The sequence below is a fragment of the Bison bison genome, unplaced genomic scaffold (genome assembly GCF_000754665.1).
Source record: "Bison bison bison isolate TAMUID 2011002044 unplaced genomic scaffold, Bison_UMD1.0 scf7180017864239, whole genome shotgun sequence".
In the NCBI taxonomy this organism is placed as follows: Eukaryota; Metazoa; Chordata; class Mammalia; order Artiodactyla; family Bovidae; genus Bison; species Bison bison.
The window spans coordinates 7,379,943-7,395,769 of record NW_011494811.1 but is presented as its reverse complement, the minus strand read 5'-3'; the positions used below and the strand labels follow the sequence as shown (position 1 = coordinate 7,395,769).

Sequence of the window (15,827 nt, the reverse complement as noted above, 5' to 3'; positions counted from 1 at the left end):
TTAAAGTTGTGTTTAAAACAGTTGTTCTTATACTTTTCACCATTCAATGTATTACTTTTATTTTTAAATTGTGGTAGATAAATGAGAAGACAGAGGACTACTATGACAATCTTGGTCGAGCTCTAGCTTTATGGGACAAACTTTTTGACTTAAAAAATGGAATTGATGAGTGGACTGAAAAGGTCCTTCAAAAATTGGAATTACATCAACTGACTGAAGAGGAAAGAGAAAAACTGAAGGTAATTGAACAGAAATAGAACATATGTCCTTATTATAGACATTGGCATTTTATTATCAAGTTTGCTTTCTTGAAGAGGGATAGAGAAATCACAAAGAAACCCTTCATTTCTTTCATTGTTCCTCGAGGGAGACCTGAATTCCATTGTCTTTTTTGTGGTAGTCCAGGAAGATGTTAGCAGGTGTTAATGTGGGTTCACAGACAACCTGGAGGTTCATAGATAAAAGTGACCTCGGGGATGGGTCAAGTGTGTGGCAGCCTGAAGCAGGATCTTAGTTCTCTGGCTGGGAATGAACCTGTGCTATAGTAGTGAGAGTGCTGTATCTTAACTACTAGACCACCAGCAATTAGTGACTAGAAGGTATGCTCTGGCTCTTGTGTTTTTTGGAAAAGAATTTCAACAAGGAGACATAAAATAGTGAAACAGGTAGCTGTCTCTTTATTAAAAGAAAAGTTTTTATGAATAGGCACTTGGATGGGCTCAGAGGAAGAGAGGAAGAGAGTTGTGCAGTTATATGCGGTTCAATGTAATATAAAAATGTATGTATGCATGCCTGATGACTTTACAGTATACCAATCTGATGCTTCAAATCTTTTTTCCTCTAATTTTGGTCCCTTTATTCACTTTTAAGTTCACATATCCATTTTTTATACTTTTGGAAAAGACTTTGCAAATGTGTTATTGCCAAAGTGTTTCACTCAGTTATAACATATGCCTGACTCATGAAGACACTTAGTTTTGTATCTCCCAGGACTCTGTCAAAAATCAAGTGATTTGGGAAAATTCAAAGCTCTTTTAGTTGCTAAATATTTTCAGTACCAATCACGGGTACCAGAAAATAAGGTATAAAATAAAAATATATTTTCTATTGGCATTGTGTGTTTTAGGAAGAGTTACAAGTCCATGAACAAAAACCTTCAGAATTTTCTAAAAGAGTGGCTAAAATACAATTCCTGCTTCAAAGCAGTGAAATACCTCTTGAATTACAGGTAAGAGAATTTTTGTTTAAAAGTTGCAATTAAAAATGCTCTCTATCCTCTACAGTAATATTTATAAACCAGAATTCTAAAACTTAAAATAAAAACAGGGTCATTATTTGATTCACCTTTATTCATGCCCAACCAAATTTTTAACAGTCAGCATAATTTATTATATTTGTTCCAATTTAGAATGAGTAATTTTTTACATTGTTTTATTCTCAATTCACTTATTTCACGGACCTCTTGTGTGGAAGGGGAGATGTTACTGTGCTCCCATGAAAAGTAACAAGGGTTTCCTCATAAGTGTTCTTGGGCATAGGATGGAGTCATATGGCTCAATGATTCCAGGTTTATTAGTTGCTAGACAGGGAAACAGAGAGATTGCCCCAACTGGGATTTTCTGTTGTATGGAGAGATTTGTTAGACTTTTACTTAAATAAAAATGCAAAAATGCTTGAACATGAGCTCTGGAGTCAAACTTTCTGGGGGAAGACCTTGCTCTGCCACCTGCCAACTTTGTGGTCTTGGGCAAGTTGCTTATCCTTCTCAAGCCTGAATTTTGTATATAAAATACTTACCATGATTCTGTGTACATAATAAACAGTAAATGCTGGCTACTTACTTTTTTATATATGTTTTAATATTAGTTTCCAATGAGCACCATGAGATAGTACCTCAACTGGTATGCTAAATAAAACTTGTTTCAAGGGGAAGAATTCAGTTACTCTCTTAGAAAAAAATTAGAATGTCAATTTCAGTTTTTCATGTTACTCTTTTTTTTTAACAGCAGTATTTAAACTGTTGTATCATCATGCAGAACAAGGAAAAAATCAGAAAGAGAGAGGTGATTTCACATTGAAATGAACAGTTTCAACTCATTCTTCAGCAATGTAGTTGTCTTAAAATCTAGTTAAATCAAATCCGTGACAGTACTTCATATGTTTCATAATTTCAGGTGATGGAGTCTTCTATTTTGAACAAGATAGAACGTGTGAAAATGTGTTTAACGGGAGGATCCCACTGTGGTGCAATCAGCGGCAGCACAGCTGAGCTAAGGGAAGATCTTGACCAGGCCAAGACCCAGATTGGAATGACTGAGTCTCTCTTAAATGCCTTGTCGCCTTCCGACAGCTTGGAGATCTTCACTAAACTCGAGGTACTTCCTGGTTGCTTCTCTTCTGTGGCTCAGATTTATTTTCACACTTATTTCTGGTAGTCTTATCCTTTTGAAATTAATACAAATAATTACTTTAAAAAAAATGAAAGCCTGGGGAGAAAAGTCAGAAAAACAATTTGTGTATGTTTCACCTTTTAATTGGAGAAGGAAATGGCAACCCTCTCCACTGTTCTTGCCTGAAGAATACCATGGACAGAGGACCCTGGTGGGCTACAGTCCATATTAAATATCAAATAATTATTGCCCACAAAGGAATTAAAAGGTGAGTGAATTAGTGAAAGTTGCTGAGTTGTGCCTGACTCTCTGATCCCATGGACTGTAGTTCACCAGGGTCCTCTCTCCATTGAATTCTTCAGGCAAGAACACTGGAGTGGGTTGCCATTTCCTTCTCTAGTTAAAAGGTGAAACTGTAAAATACATAATTGTAAAATACATTTATAAAATACATTTATAAATACACCACATTTATTGGTGGCTCAGATAGTAAAGAATCTGACTGCAATGTGGGAGACCTGGGTTCGATCCCTGGGTTGGGAAGATCCCCTGGAGAAGGGAATGGCTTCCTGTCTGGAGAATCCCATGGACAGAGGAGCCTGGTAGGCTATAGTTCGTGGGGTCACGAAAGTCAGACTCAACTGAGCGACTAAGCACATACATTTATTATCTAAGAGAAAGCAAATCCACCCAGTAAAAAATTATCTAGGTTTTAATAGAAACAATGGATACCTAATATTCTGTGTGTAAACTGAGCCCATTTTAAGTACTGGTTGTTTGTTTGTTTATATATTTAGGAGATTCAACAACAAATTCTACAGCAGAAGCACAGTATGATATTACTTGAGAATCAAATAGGTTGTCTGACTCCTGAACTCTCTGAATTAAAAAAGCAATATGAAAGTGTCAGTGATTTATTTAATACCAAAAAAAGTGTTTTGCAAGATCACTTTTCTAAGTTACTGAATGGTGAGTGCAATGCTTCCTTACTATTCCTGGGAATATTAAAAAGTGAATAGGTACTGTGAACACAAGGGCTAATTAATCTAAGCTTCACTTAGAGATGATGGTTGCACAGAGCCTATTTAAGGAAATAATATTCAGATAAATCTTTTGGGAGCAAACACTCACTGATGTATGCCTATTATAAAAGACATGCCTTTTGTTCAAGTCCCAGATCTTTATTTCATGAAGGAGAGGCACCTGGGTCCTAGTGTTTGACCTGCTCACTGTGGTCAGAGTCTGGGGACATGCCTGTGAGTGGGCTGCCCCTGTCCGTGTGGGTCTTGTATGATTGGAAAGGAGGTTTGGTATAGAAAATATGCCACAATTACAGTGTAGGTTCTTTTAACCCTCAAAATTAGGTTTTAGTTTATTATCATTTCACAGAGACTTGTACCTATGGCATGGGGAGCAAGTTTCAGAATCTCTTAATTTAACAAGGTAGGTGATGTCATCTTTGAATAAATACAGCTTCCTTTGTTTTTTCCTACAGATCAGTGCAAGAACTTTAATGACTGGTTTGGCAGCATTAAAATGAACCTTAAGGAGTGTTTTGAACCATCAGAAACAAAAAAGTGTGTGGAACAAAAACTACAAAAACTTTCTGTAAGAAGACATATATAAATTTCATTCAAAATTTATCAAAATTAAAATACTGGAGGCAGAACTGTATATAAGTAGATAGGATAATAGTTATTTTGACTTAGTAATTTCCCTACATAAAGGTAATATTTACCAAAAAAATCTGACTTTTTCTCAAATATTTTAATACACTGCTGATGGGAGTGGAGTGGAAGGTAGCCTGAGATAAGAGGCATTAATAGGGCATTTAAAATGTGTATGGCACCCTCAATTCTTGATCACTTTATGGTAGATTATCAAGTATTTTAGGTGATAAGTTATGCTCTCCAGCTTATTGATGTCATTAAATGTTCTCAGTATATTTCTTGCTTTGATGATAACCATTCTTTATCGACAGAATCATTTTTCTTCTCCTTTTTTCATTTAGAGTTCTTTTTTCTTTTCTTTAAATTTGCTCATTCCATGGGTCTCAGCAATTGATACTCAAACCTTGAAACCCAGACATTGAAATAAAATTCTGATTTGACAAAGTTAAGTAGAAAATAGGCTGCCTGGTTTTACATATTGGTTGCCAGAAAGGCTCAAATATTTAGGAGAAGTTGAACAGAATGTGGCTTTCCGGATCTGACTCCCACTGACCCACACGGTGGCATCATTTTGCTTGATGTGATTCCCGGAAAGTCAGATGCAAACGCCAATGTGCACACACAGTCTAGAAGTAATATAAATCATCTTTTGATCATTTGCCATTGGAGTTAGCCGTATCTCCTAGCTCTTCTTTTACAGAGGAAGTTATGGAGATGGCTTGTCTGTGTACTATCTTGGAAAAGTATCACTGGGGTGACAGGGACCACACTGATGCTTGCCTGTAGGATATAATTCAGTTTTTGTCTTTCTTAAGGATTTCTTGACTCTTGAAGGAAGAGGCAGTGAAATACAGCAAGTGGGAACTGTACTGAATCATGTGAAAAAACATCTGCCCAAAGCACCTGTTAAGAAGCTTAACAGTTGGATCGTAAGTCAAGAAGTTGAATTAGAAAAAATGGAGTCCATATGCCAGGCACGAGCAAAGGAGCTTGAAGAGTGCTTGCAGCAGCTACTGAGGTAGGAAATAAAGGTGATCTTTCATAGTAAACTTACTGTGAAAGTTTACTTATGTAAAATCTTCATATGTACTCTGCCTCAGTACAGCTAGCAGTGGGATATATATACACATGAATTTCAAAAATAAAATATATACTTTCAAACCCATGTTTGACACTGGGGATACAGAGGTTTGGAGAATTCTTCAAATTATGGCAAAGGTTCAGGGGAGAGCCCCAAAATATTTTCTGTTTGTTTCTTATTTTTTATGATATATCTCATGCTCATGCTCATCGCTAAGTCATGTTCAACTCTTTGTGACCCCAGGGACTGTAGCCCGCCAGGCTCCTTTGTCCATGGAATTCTCCAGGCATGAATACTAGAGTGTGTTACCATTTTCTCCTCTAGGGGATCTTCCTGACCCAGGAATCAAACGCAAGTCTCCTGCATCAGCAGGCGGATTCTTTACCACTCAGCTACCTGGGAAGCTTATGATATATATTTATGGCTTATTAGAATTCCACTATAATACATGCTATTATTATTCAGATTTTAATGTTATAATTTTGTTTCTAAATTTGTTATTTGTAACATTATTTTGTAAATAATGTTACAAAAATTTTTATAAAGAATAAAAATAAAATGTAAAAAACCTGGTTGGCTTACAAGATTGGTGCCAACGATTTCTTCAGATAGACACTTTTTGCTGATTTCATATTTTAACATGTGTGATGTTGTTTTAGACTCCATAATGACCACAGAAACCTGAGTAAGTGGTTGACTAATCAAGAAGAAATATGGAAAGAAATGGAAGGAACACGAGAGAAAACGGAGCTATTTTGCCAAGCTCTAGCTAGAAAGAGGTATAGATGATCTTGCACAAAATGTGTTTCTTGGGGATATGGTTTCTGAAGGTGTGTCATGGCTCCTATAATCTTCCAATGATATTTGGAATTTACAGAGAACAATTCGAATCAATGGCCCAGTTGAACAACTCTGTGAAGCAATATGGGATTACTGAAGAAGAAGAAATAGTAACGGAATCAACACATTTGATTGATAGATACCAGACATTATTGAGACAAATATGTGAAACTGACAAAGAGGATAAGTTACCTCCTGCCGAGGACCAGAGTTTTAATGATCTTGCACATGATGTAATTCATTGGATAACAGGGATTAAAGAATCCCTTATGGTTTTGAATTCATCTGAAGGCAAAATGCCACTTGAGGAAAGAATCCATAAAATAAAGGTATAACTGTGGAAACTAAATGTCAGAGGTCAGGATGAACTCCAATTTTAATAAGATTTAGAGGAAAGTTGCAAAGATTTGTTTGTTAATGGAAAATAGGATCAGTGTGGATTGGGTGAGAAATTCAGATGACTGAGCTTACAAAAGAGAAGGCCTGTGATGAATCTAAAATTATTTTAACGCATATAGAAAGGAAAGGTATATCCTCTCTTTGTGAGAGCAGTGCCCAGTTATTATCCATCTTCACTGACTGCAGATATGAAATAAAGACTATAAATTAGAACTGCAGCAGGTAGGAGTTTGCTAGGATGTTAAACGAATAGATATCAGTACATCAGAGGCATTGGCAATGTCAAAGTCAGGGCTGGAGAGGAGCTCATTTTCAGAGTGGATATGTATGGATCCTAAAGGGTATTAGATCCTGAGTGGGTTGAGTGTTTCCTGGTTTATCAGATACTAACTGTGGAGGAAGATAATGGTCAAGTTTCAAGGGTTAGTTTGACGTACAGAAGTAGTCAGAATTGTTTGGGATCACATCTGAAAGGTTTTCCAGAGAAGGTGAATCTGAAGTAGTGTTTCTAAGAAGAGAAGAACTTGATTGTTTAGGGCAAAAGAGGAAAATCAAAGTACAGGGAATGAGAATTAATTATGTTGTGCTGGAGAAACAGGAGTGGGCCTGTGACACTGTGCATTTTCCTATAGGAAGCCGGAAACCCACTCTTAGATGTATAAAGACGTCTTGTTCAGGTTGTCACCCCAACTTTTTATTTATAAATAATGGTGCAGGTTGGGAGGAGGATTTGCCAGGGAGTTTTTTTGTACATAATTTCTTTGAGTGCAATTGAGAATCGAGAGGAGAGTAGGTAACGTGACAGATGTTTACTGAGAAGCAGTTCTATGCAATGTGAAGGATATCTTTGTGCTTGGGGCATATGTAAAAGTGAAAGGGAAATTTTGAAATCTACTCCGCAGTTAGAATCTCTGAATGATGTTTATGAGTAAAAAGATATCATATGTAATCCCCAAGTAGTATGAATGGGATTTTAAGATCATTTTTATTTAATTTAGGAAATCATTTTACTAAAACCTGAAGGGGATGCTAAAATACAGGCCATCATGAGTCAGGCTGAGAGCAGCAAGACTCCAGTGGTTCCAAAGACCCTCACTGATATCAAGAACCAGTGGGACAACACACTCCATTTGGCCAACACATATCTAAGGTAAAGGGCATGCCTTCACCATTTTCATGATTTTTCATTGCACAGGGAAGCCATAACAAGTATGTTTTGTCTGCCTTCTGGATGTAGATATAATATATCTGTTGGAGAGAAAGTAATGTCAGGGACAACCACAGTGTTGAGGCAGAAACAGAGACTAGTTCTCTGGATCAGATATGAAACATGCTGTAATAACTCCTTGTTTACTTTGGTGCATCAACCCACCATTGGTAACAAATTAACATTGTCTATCTTTCTACCTTCAATAAAGTCCTTCTGTACCAAACCTCCTGCCCCCAGACAACCTCAGTGTTTACTTTACTGTAGGATAGTTTATGCTTTTAAATATATATGCTATGAGAAACATTTATAAATGTATGAATTAAGTGAACATAATTCTGGTGAAAATTCTTAACTCCTTTCACATCAAATCAAATCATGATACATTTAATGTTCAGTGGAAATGTAAATTTCATATTTTTATAAGGAAGCAGTCAGATCAAAATTAAAATCAAGCTGTAGGAAGCATAAGCTAGTTAGCTGGCCAATATACTGCATGCTTATTTGTTTTACTTAAATGAAAAAGAAAAACACAGAATAATTATATTTAAACATAATAAAAACTGGACTAGTTTGAAATCTAAATTATTAAACATTTGTCCTCAGATCAAATTATATAATGGAAACAATAGTTTTTTAAAATCATACTACAACTAATTTTTATCTTGATTTCTGAGTTAAACTTAGGGCCATTTAGAATGTTACAATGCCAAAGAAGTCTCTGGGAATAATGTACAGTAGTGTTATTTTAATGCTTTTTATAATAATGCATGTTGTATTATATGTTGCAAAATGCTGTTTTGTTTTGCTGTGTCATTTCATTTATAAACTATTTTGTAAAATTTAGCCATCAGGAAAAGCTTCTACTAGAAGGCGAGAAGTATTTGCAAAGTAAGGAGGATCTGAGATTAATGCTCACAGAACTGAAAAAGAAACAAGAAGTGGGCTTTGCTCTGCAGCCTGGTTTGCAGGAGAAGAAAGCTCAATTAAAAATTTATAAGAAGTTCCTCCAGAAAGCACAGGATTTAACATTCTTACTAGAGGAGTTAAAATCTCAAGGAAATTACCTCTTAGAGTGCACTAAAAATCCCAACTTTAGTGAAGAACCGTGGCTGGAAATCAAGCATCTACATGAGAGTCTTCTTCAGCAACTGCAGGTGAAATGCTCAAAACAAAACTTTAAGTGATCATCCTCAGTATGCTTAATTATGTACTATTTGTGTATGGGACCATTTTTTGGTTCTTTTGGAAAATCTAAAACTTTTAGAAATGTATCATTTTTAGATACAAATGCTAGCTCCACAAAATGGAGGAATCGATTTGGTCAGTTTTGCTAGAGAAATCTAGTGTGTATTATTTGATGATAGTGTTATCTCCTTTCATCAAAGTTCTCCTCTTCAGGGATTGGAAGGTTTAAAATTTTTTTCCAGGCCCTCGGCAGTGAAAATGTGGAGTCCTAACCACTGGACTGCCAAGGAATTCCCTTAGGCATTTTTATGTAAGAGGTAGTGTCAAAATTGCCCATGCAGCATCCATCTATCCATCCATCAGTCTATTATTGCCTTCACCCATCTATCCATCCGCACATCCATCCATCATCTATTGTGATAGTTGTATCCATTATTCTGTATAAACTTTATCAGATTTCTCCCTTGAGTCTTTCCATATGATCCACAATAAAATAATTAAGAAGTAAAATGTCATTTTGTCATGAAGCATAGTATTATCTTAAGAGAATTATTTATATTCTTTGCACATGGAAAGTTGGATTCAGTGTAAGGATTACCTGGGTTAGAAATCTCACTTATACAGATAGCAGGATTTGTGCGGAGGTGAAGATTATGCTCACTTGGCTGTAAGTTATTTAATTGCTGCTTTTCTGATCAGGTGTGGTCACCTTATTTTCTTACTCCAGGAAGATAACTTGAAAGTGGTTTTGCTCTTGAGTTAGGATTACTTTTTCCCAACTTTGGGATTTGATTCTTAAGAAAGGAATCTGAGGTTAGGTTGATTTCACATAGTCTCATTTCTGAGAAGGGTAATCGAGGGAGCTGCTTTATTATGGATGTTTGTGATTTGGTGATATAATTTGTAGCCATTTCATTTTGTAAACCTCTGACAGGTTGTTTTCGGGAGTGAAATGAAAGCAAAGAAACGTGGGGTGGAGAACAAATAAATATCTCAACACTAAAAATTTTACTTAAGAACTCTGGATGATTTATGGTCTTATTTCTATTTCAAGATGAACCCTCATAAAATAAATATTTATGAACAATTTAATTATTTTCTGAGTGAGATAATTCAGAGATCTAATTCATACATTGTCAATGTTTTGTTTTTAGGATTCTGTGCAGAAACTAGAAGGTCATGTTCAAGAACACGACTCTTACCAGCTTTGCGTCACAGACCTGAACACTGCATTGGACTATATCGCTAAGGAATTTGTCTGTTTTTCTGATAGGCCTGTAGATGAAAGAGCAGTTGAGGAAAAACTGCAGAAACTGCAGGTATTAAGCAATATCCAGAAATGATAGGCATTTTAAAAAATCAATATTAAACACAACTTGACAAATTAGTGTTCTTGATCAGAAATTCAAATGCTGAAAGGAAAGAAATAAAAAAAGAAAAATTAAAATGCTGAAAACGCTATTCAGATGACTATTGGATAAAGTCCTGTCTGGTCATGAAAAGTGGAAATGTTCTTCATTAGTGAGCAAATCCATTTATAACTTGAGTTGGACAGTACTCAGCCCTCTGGACCCTCAGAGATAATTCCACTCATGACCAGTCAGCAGCTGCTGGAGATCTCTGTCTTAGAAAAAAGTGCAGTGATTCTAGGAGATAACTAGGTGATCAAATGGTGTACCTAATGCAATAAGGCCGAAGGGGAAATGGTTCAGTTTTGCAGTCTTCATCACAGGTGGATGGGAGTTGTGTAATTTTCACCTTATTTATTTTCATACTCATGGACTGCCTTAGAGTTCTCTGCAGATGGAGAGCTTTTAAAATTCCCACCCTCACCACTTCAACAACCCCTCACCTTACACAGTAAGCATTGCAGCTCTTTACCTGCATTCTCAAAACACATTCCTTGGAAGCTCACTGCACAGCCAACAAATGCAGTGTCCTCTGGAAGGAAACAGTAAAGTATGTTCTTTACTTTTCTATGCTGCTTTCACAGTCCTTTGGAGATTGCATGGGGTGAGTCTCAGGAAGCCCTAGTGCCTTGAATTTGGGAATTTCTGATCTCTTCTTTTTAGGAACTTGGGAATCAAGCAAGACTCCCCCTTCAGAATAGCTTGACACTCTGACAAGGCCACCTCCCTCTCCCTCTTTTTTTGGCCATGTGGCATGTGGGATCTTAGTTTCCAACCCTGAGGGATTGATCCTGAGCCCCCTGCAGTGGAAACGCAGAGTCTTTACCCCTGGATCACCAGGGAAATCCTGCCTCCGTTTTTAACAGTGATAATTTGACAAATGTTGAGGGTCATCATGTCCAAGCCCGTGTTTGGGTACCTCAGATACTGAGAAAAGTATAAGACATGAGCTATAGTTGGAAGGAATCTCAGAAACTATCAAGTTCAGATTCCTCATTTTATATATGATGAGCTAAATGACAGAGTGGGGGCTACTTCTTGGGTCTCCTGACCCCACTAGACTTCTGTACTTGGGTGTCTCCTAGTTATTTGTGGTTCAGCATGTCCAGAAAATAACTCGTCATCTCCTTCCTTTTGTCCATACCCCGACTCCTTCCAGTGAGCCTGCTTCTTCTCCTCTGATTCTGGATATCTACACCATCTCTCTAGGCTGCGGGTCAGAAACCTGGATATCCTTTCCTAGGCTGCCCGGCCTAGAGGGACATCAAGAGTTGTCTCTTTCGTCTCTGGGTTACCTCTACACTTGGTGCCTCTGCTGTTACCCCCATGGCCGCTGCGTTAGAGCAGACCCTCGTCTCACAGATGCCTGTGTTTGTTAGATGTCTGAGTAGGCTCCCTGCCTGCACTGTCACCCTTGCTGGTGCAGCTTGCCCATGGCCACCTCGTATCTATCCAAAATGCAATCTGGAACTCCCTTCTTCCAGCTGAAAATGTTTCAATGACCTGTGCGTATTTGTTAGCATACATCTTTCCACATTCTTTTACAATGGTCTGTTTACTTCTGTGTCACTCTCACTAGGCTATAGGATTGTGAAGGGACTATATTTTACTCATCTATGTAATTTTAAAACTTGACCATATTACTCGCATGAATGAATGAATACTTACTGTGTAGTCCATTAGAACAGTGAGCAATAAATACAGCATAGTTCACCTAGTAACTTTTAGGCTTATTCTGTTTCAGTAGTAATATCTGTACCTGCTATAGTTTATCAAATTCCTTTTGAGTCTGGAGATCTCAAATTAGCCTCATTCATTTAAGCATTTAGTAAATATTGATTGAGTCCCTACTATATTTAAGATATTGCATTTGATTGATTTAAGCTTTGCTCTGAATTTTAAATGTTAGCACTAGATTCATATGAGCACATACTAAATGATTTTATTCTTTTTAGGGCCTTGCACAAAGTAGGCACTTATTAGTGTTTTGGTTGTGTTTGATTTTAGTATTATTTATATATTAATTAGTATCTTGAACAAAGTATATACTCAACAAATATGTGTTGGCCATTTCCTATGTTCTAGGAGTGGGTTGTGAACATTTTCTTCATTACTTTTTATAAATGTAATCTTATAAAATTTTCTGCTGCTGCTGCTAAGTCGCTTCAGTCGTGTCCGACTCTGTGCGACCCCATAGACGGCAGCCCACCAGGCTCCCCTGCCCCTAGGATTCTCCAGGCAAGAACACTGGAGTGGGTTGCCATTTCCTTCTCCGATACATGAAAGTGAAAAGTGAAAGTGAAGTCGCTCAGTCATGTCCGACTCTTAGTGACCCCATGGACCACAGCCTACCAGGCTTGTCCATCCATGGGATTTTCCAGGCAAGAGTACTGGAGTGGGGTGCCATCGCCTTTTCCGGTAAAATCTTCTAGTATCTTATAAAATCTATTGGGGAATTTGATCTGGGTCACTACATTAGTTTAAATTTTGCCCAAAGTTTCTTCTTTGTGATATGGGTTGATATGTTTCTTACAAAGCTTCCCACTAGTGAAGCAGAATACTCTATAATTTACAAAAGTCAACTAACTCTTGTGATAATTGAACAGTGATACTTTTGTGACAATCTTTTCTCTGCTCACAGGACCTAGAGAATAGTCTCCATTTACAAGATGGCCCATTAGAGAAGATTTTAACTTTAGCAAAGTCCGTCAAGCAAAATACATCTTCAGCAGGACAGAAGATTATTAAAGATGATATAAAATCACTGAAGTGTAAACAAAAAGATTTGGAAAACAGACTTGAATCTGCTAAGCAGGAGATGGAAAACTGTCTCAACAGCATTCTCAAATCAAAATGCTCAACAGAAAACAAAGCAAAGTTTCCTCTGCCAGGCAGAGAGGAGCAGGTCACTTCTGATGTACAGGAGTCCACTCAGGACTCAGCTGCAATGGAAAAGTTGGAGGAAGACTGGGAAATCAATAAGGTTAGTGCTTATGATTGCAGCTCTAAGACATCATGTCTGCGAACGGAGAGGTGTTGTTGGGCTCTGAAGAGAGGGTCGTAAATCAAGCCTCCTGATTTCATAATTAAACCCTCAATGTGCTGGCTATTTATGATGCTCACTTGTAAAAAGAGCCCTTAGAAAACTGTCCAGGATTTCAGCAGTGAAATATTACTGTTCATCTGTTAGAAATGTCAGTCATCAATTTAGGTTTATTATTCTCTCTGATATGTAATCAGATACAATTTCTTGGGTCAAGAGCTCAAAAGCAAATTAGAGAAGGCAAAAGAAAATGCACTTTACCCATTTTCTAAAGAAAAAAAAAATCTAACGGCTCTATTTTGGTGGGTCTTTTTTGTTGTTGTTGATTTCATAGTGAAATCAGAGACTGTATGGAAGGATAGCTGCCTTTCTTTATCTTCTTACGTTAACCCTATACTGCAAATGTATTTTTAACTGTTGTCAGGTCATTTAGTGTGAGAATAATGACATTCAGACTTCTGATCTTCCTGGGGAGAAGAAAGAAGAATATCGTTCTGTTTTCTTTCTAAACATCCAAATGGGTATATTTCTCTGTGGCTTTTAAAGTGGTTTCTCATAGGTGAGAGACTGAAATGGAAAAGGCACAAAGAGCCTTCCAATAAACTCCACTTGAAAGAGTCTCCTTGTTTGGCAGCCTCTCGCAGTCCAGGGTCCATTGGGACAACAGCGAAAGTTAGCCCTTTAATTGTCAGCATTTTATGGAATATGTGATACACGGGGATGAAGAGAATCTGCACTTCTGTTGTCTTCCAAGAGCAGAAATACATGGAGGGACTTCCCTGTGCTGGTCTAGTGGTTAAGAATCCGCCTGCCAGTGCAGGGGAGCATGGTTTCAACCCCTAGTCTGGGAAGATTTCACATACCTTGGGGCAACTAAGCCCATGCAGCACAACTACTGAGCCGGTGCTCTAGAGCTGGCGAGCTCCAACTACTGAGCCCAAGAGCTGCAGCTATTGAAGCCCACATGCCCTAGAGCCTCTGCTCTGCAATAAGAGAAGCCTCTGCAATGAGAAGCTCACCCAGCACAAGAAGAGAGGAACCACCCCTGCTTCCACAACTAGAGAAATCCCACGTGCAGCAACAAAGTCCCAGTGCAGCCAAAAAAAGAGAGAAGAAGTGCATGGAGGACTAGAGGAGCCAGATAGGGTTTCCTAAAATGAGAAACAAGGTAAAATGCCAATGGAACATGTCTCTGACATGAAGTCCCACTTGTTGGATCGAGCTAACAAAGTATGTCTTAAATGCTTAGGGCCCTGTGATGAGACTCTTGAAGTTGTATCTGTAAAAGGAACTTTCTTAATGGTATTTAAAGAACTGTAAAAAGTAAAAAAGGTAAAATACTTGAGTACTTTTCTATCCTAATACGTGACATTGATAAGTGGATTTGCTTAATAACTCTTAAGTTTAGCTTCTCAGACCCATGTTGGCTGTGAACTACCCGAATTCAGTAGAGTATATTGAAAACTAAAGATCACAACCCAATAATAGAAATTTTTGTTTATTAAGCTTTTACTCATTCTTGAATGATGAGCTGATGATAATTCATGCTACTTCATTAGAATGCTTTTTCCTTTTTAAAAGCAGATGAAGGGACTTAAGTCTTCAAATAATTTTCATAAGCCTGTACTAGAGGAAGATAGTTTTAGTTTCTAGTAACATTTTTAACACCTTTTTTCCCCTCTATTGTAACATGAATCTTTTTTCTTTTTTTTTAATATGGAAAGGCATTTTATTTCAAATATAGCAGTGTGTACATGTCAATCCCAAACTCCCAGTCTATCCCCACCCTCCATCCTGTCCACCTGGTAACCATAAGTTCATTCTCTACAACAGTGAGTCTACTTCTGTTCTGTAGATAAATTCATTTGTTTCATTTTATCTTAGAGTCCACATATAAATGGTATATGGTTTTATCTTTCTCTGTCTAGTTACTTTATTCAGTATGACAGTCTCCAAGAATGTCTATGATGCTGCAAATAGCATTATTTCATTCTTTTTTTAAAATGTATTTTAATTGGAGGCTAATTACAATATTGTAGTGGTTTTTGCCATGTATTGACATGAATCAGCCATGAGTGTACATGTGTTCCCCATCCTGACCCTCCCTCCCATCTCCCTCCCCATCCCATCCCTCACGGTCATCCCAGTGCACCAACCCTGAGCACCCTGTCTCATGCATCGAACCTGAACTGGCGATCTGTTTCACATATGATAATATACATGTTTCAATACTATTCTCTCAAATCATCTCACCCTTGTCCTCTCCCACAGAGTCCGAAAGACTGTTCTTTACATCTGTGTCTTTTTTGCTGTCTCGCATACAAGGTTATCGTTACCATCTTTCTAAATTCCATATATATGCATTAGTATACTGTAAGGAGATCCAACCAGTCCATTCTGAAGGAGATCAGCCCTGGGATTTCTTTGGAAGGAATGATGCTAAAGCTGAGTACTTTGGCCATCTCATGCGAAGAGTTGACTCATTGGAAAAGACTCTGATGCTGGGAGGGATTGGGGGCAAGAGGAGAAGGGGACAACAGAGGATGAGATGGATGGATGGCATCACTGACTCAATGGACGTGAGTCTCAGTGAACTCCAG

The 15,827-nt window shown here is 37.6% G+C and overlaps 1 protein-coding gene across 1 annotated transcript in view; it reads left to right on the top strand.

The window, feature by feature from the left end:
- Window positions 1-15,827, top strand: part of SYNE2 (spectrin repeat containing, nuclear envelope 2) — a 281,350-nt gene that overhangs the window by 99,496 nt on the left and 166,027 nt on the right. The window contains 12 exon segments of the mRNA XM_010846800.1: window positions 78-239; window positions 1,127-1,228; window positions 2,175-2,375; window positions 3,188-3,359; window positions 3,886-3,998; window positions 4,876-5,078; window positions 5,801-5,920; window positions 6,019-6,310; window positions 7,379-7,530; window positions 8,435-8,744; window positions 9,930-10,094; window positions 12,826-13,167. Coding sequence (XP_010845102.1) covers window positions 78-239; window positions 1,127-1,228; window positions 2,175-2,375; window positions 3,188-3,359; window positions 3,886-3,998; window positions 4,876-5,078; window positions 5,801-5,920; window positions 6,019-6,310; window positions 7,379-7,530; window positions 8,435-8,744; window positions 9,930-10,094; window positions 12,826-13,167 — 2,334 coding nt within the window.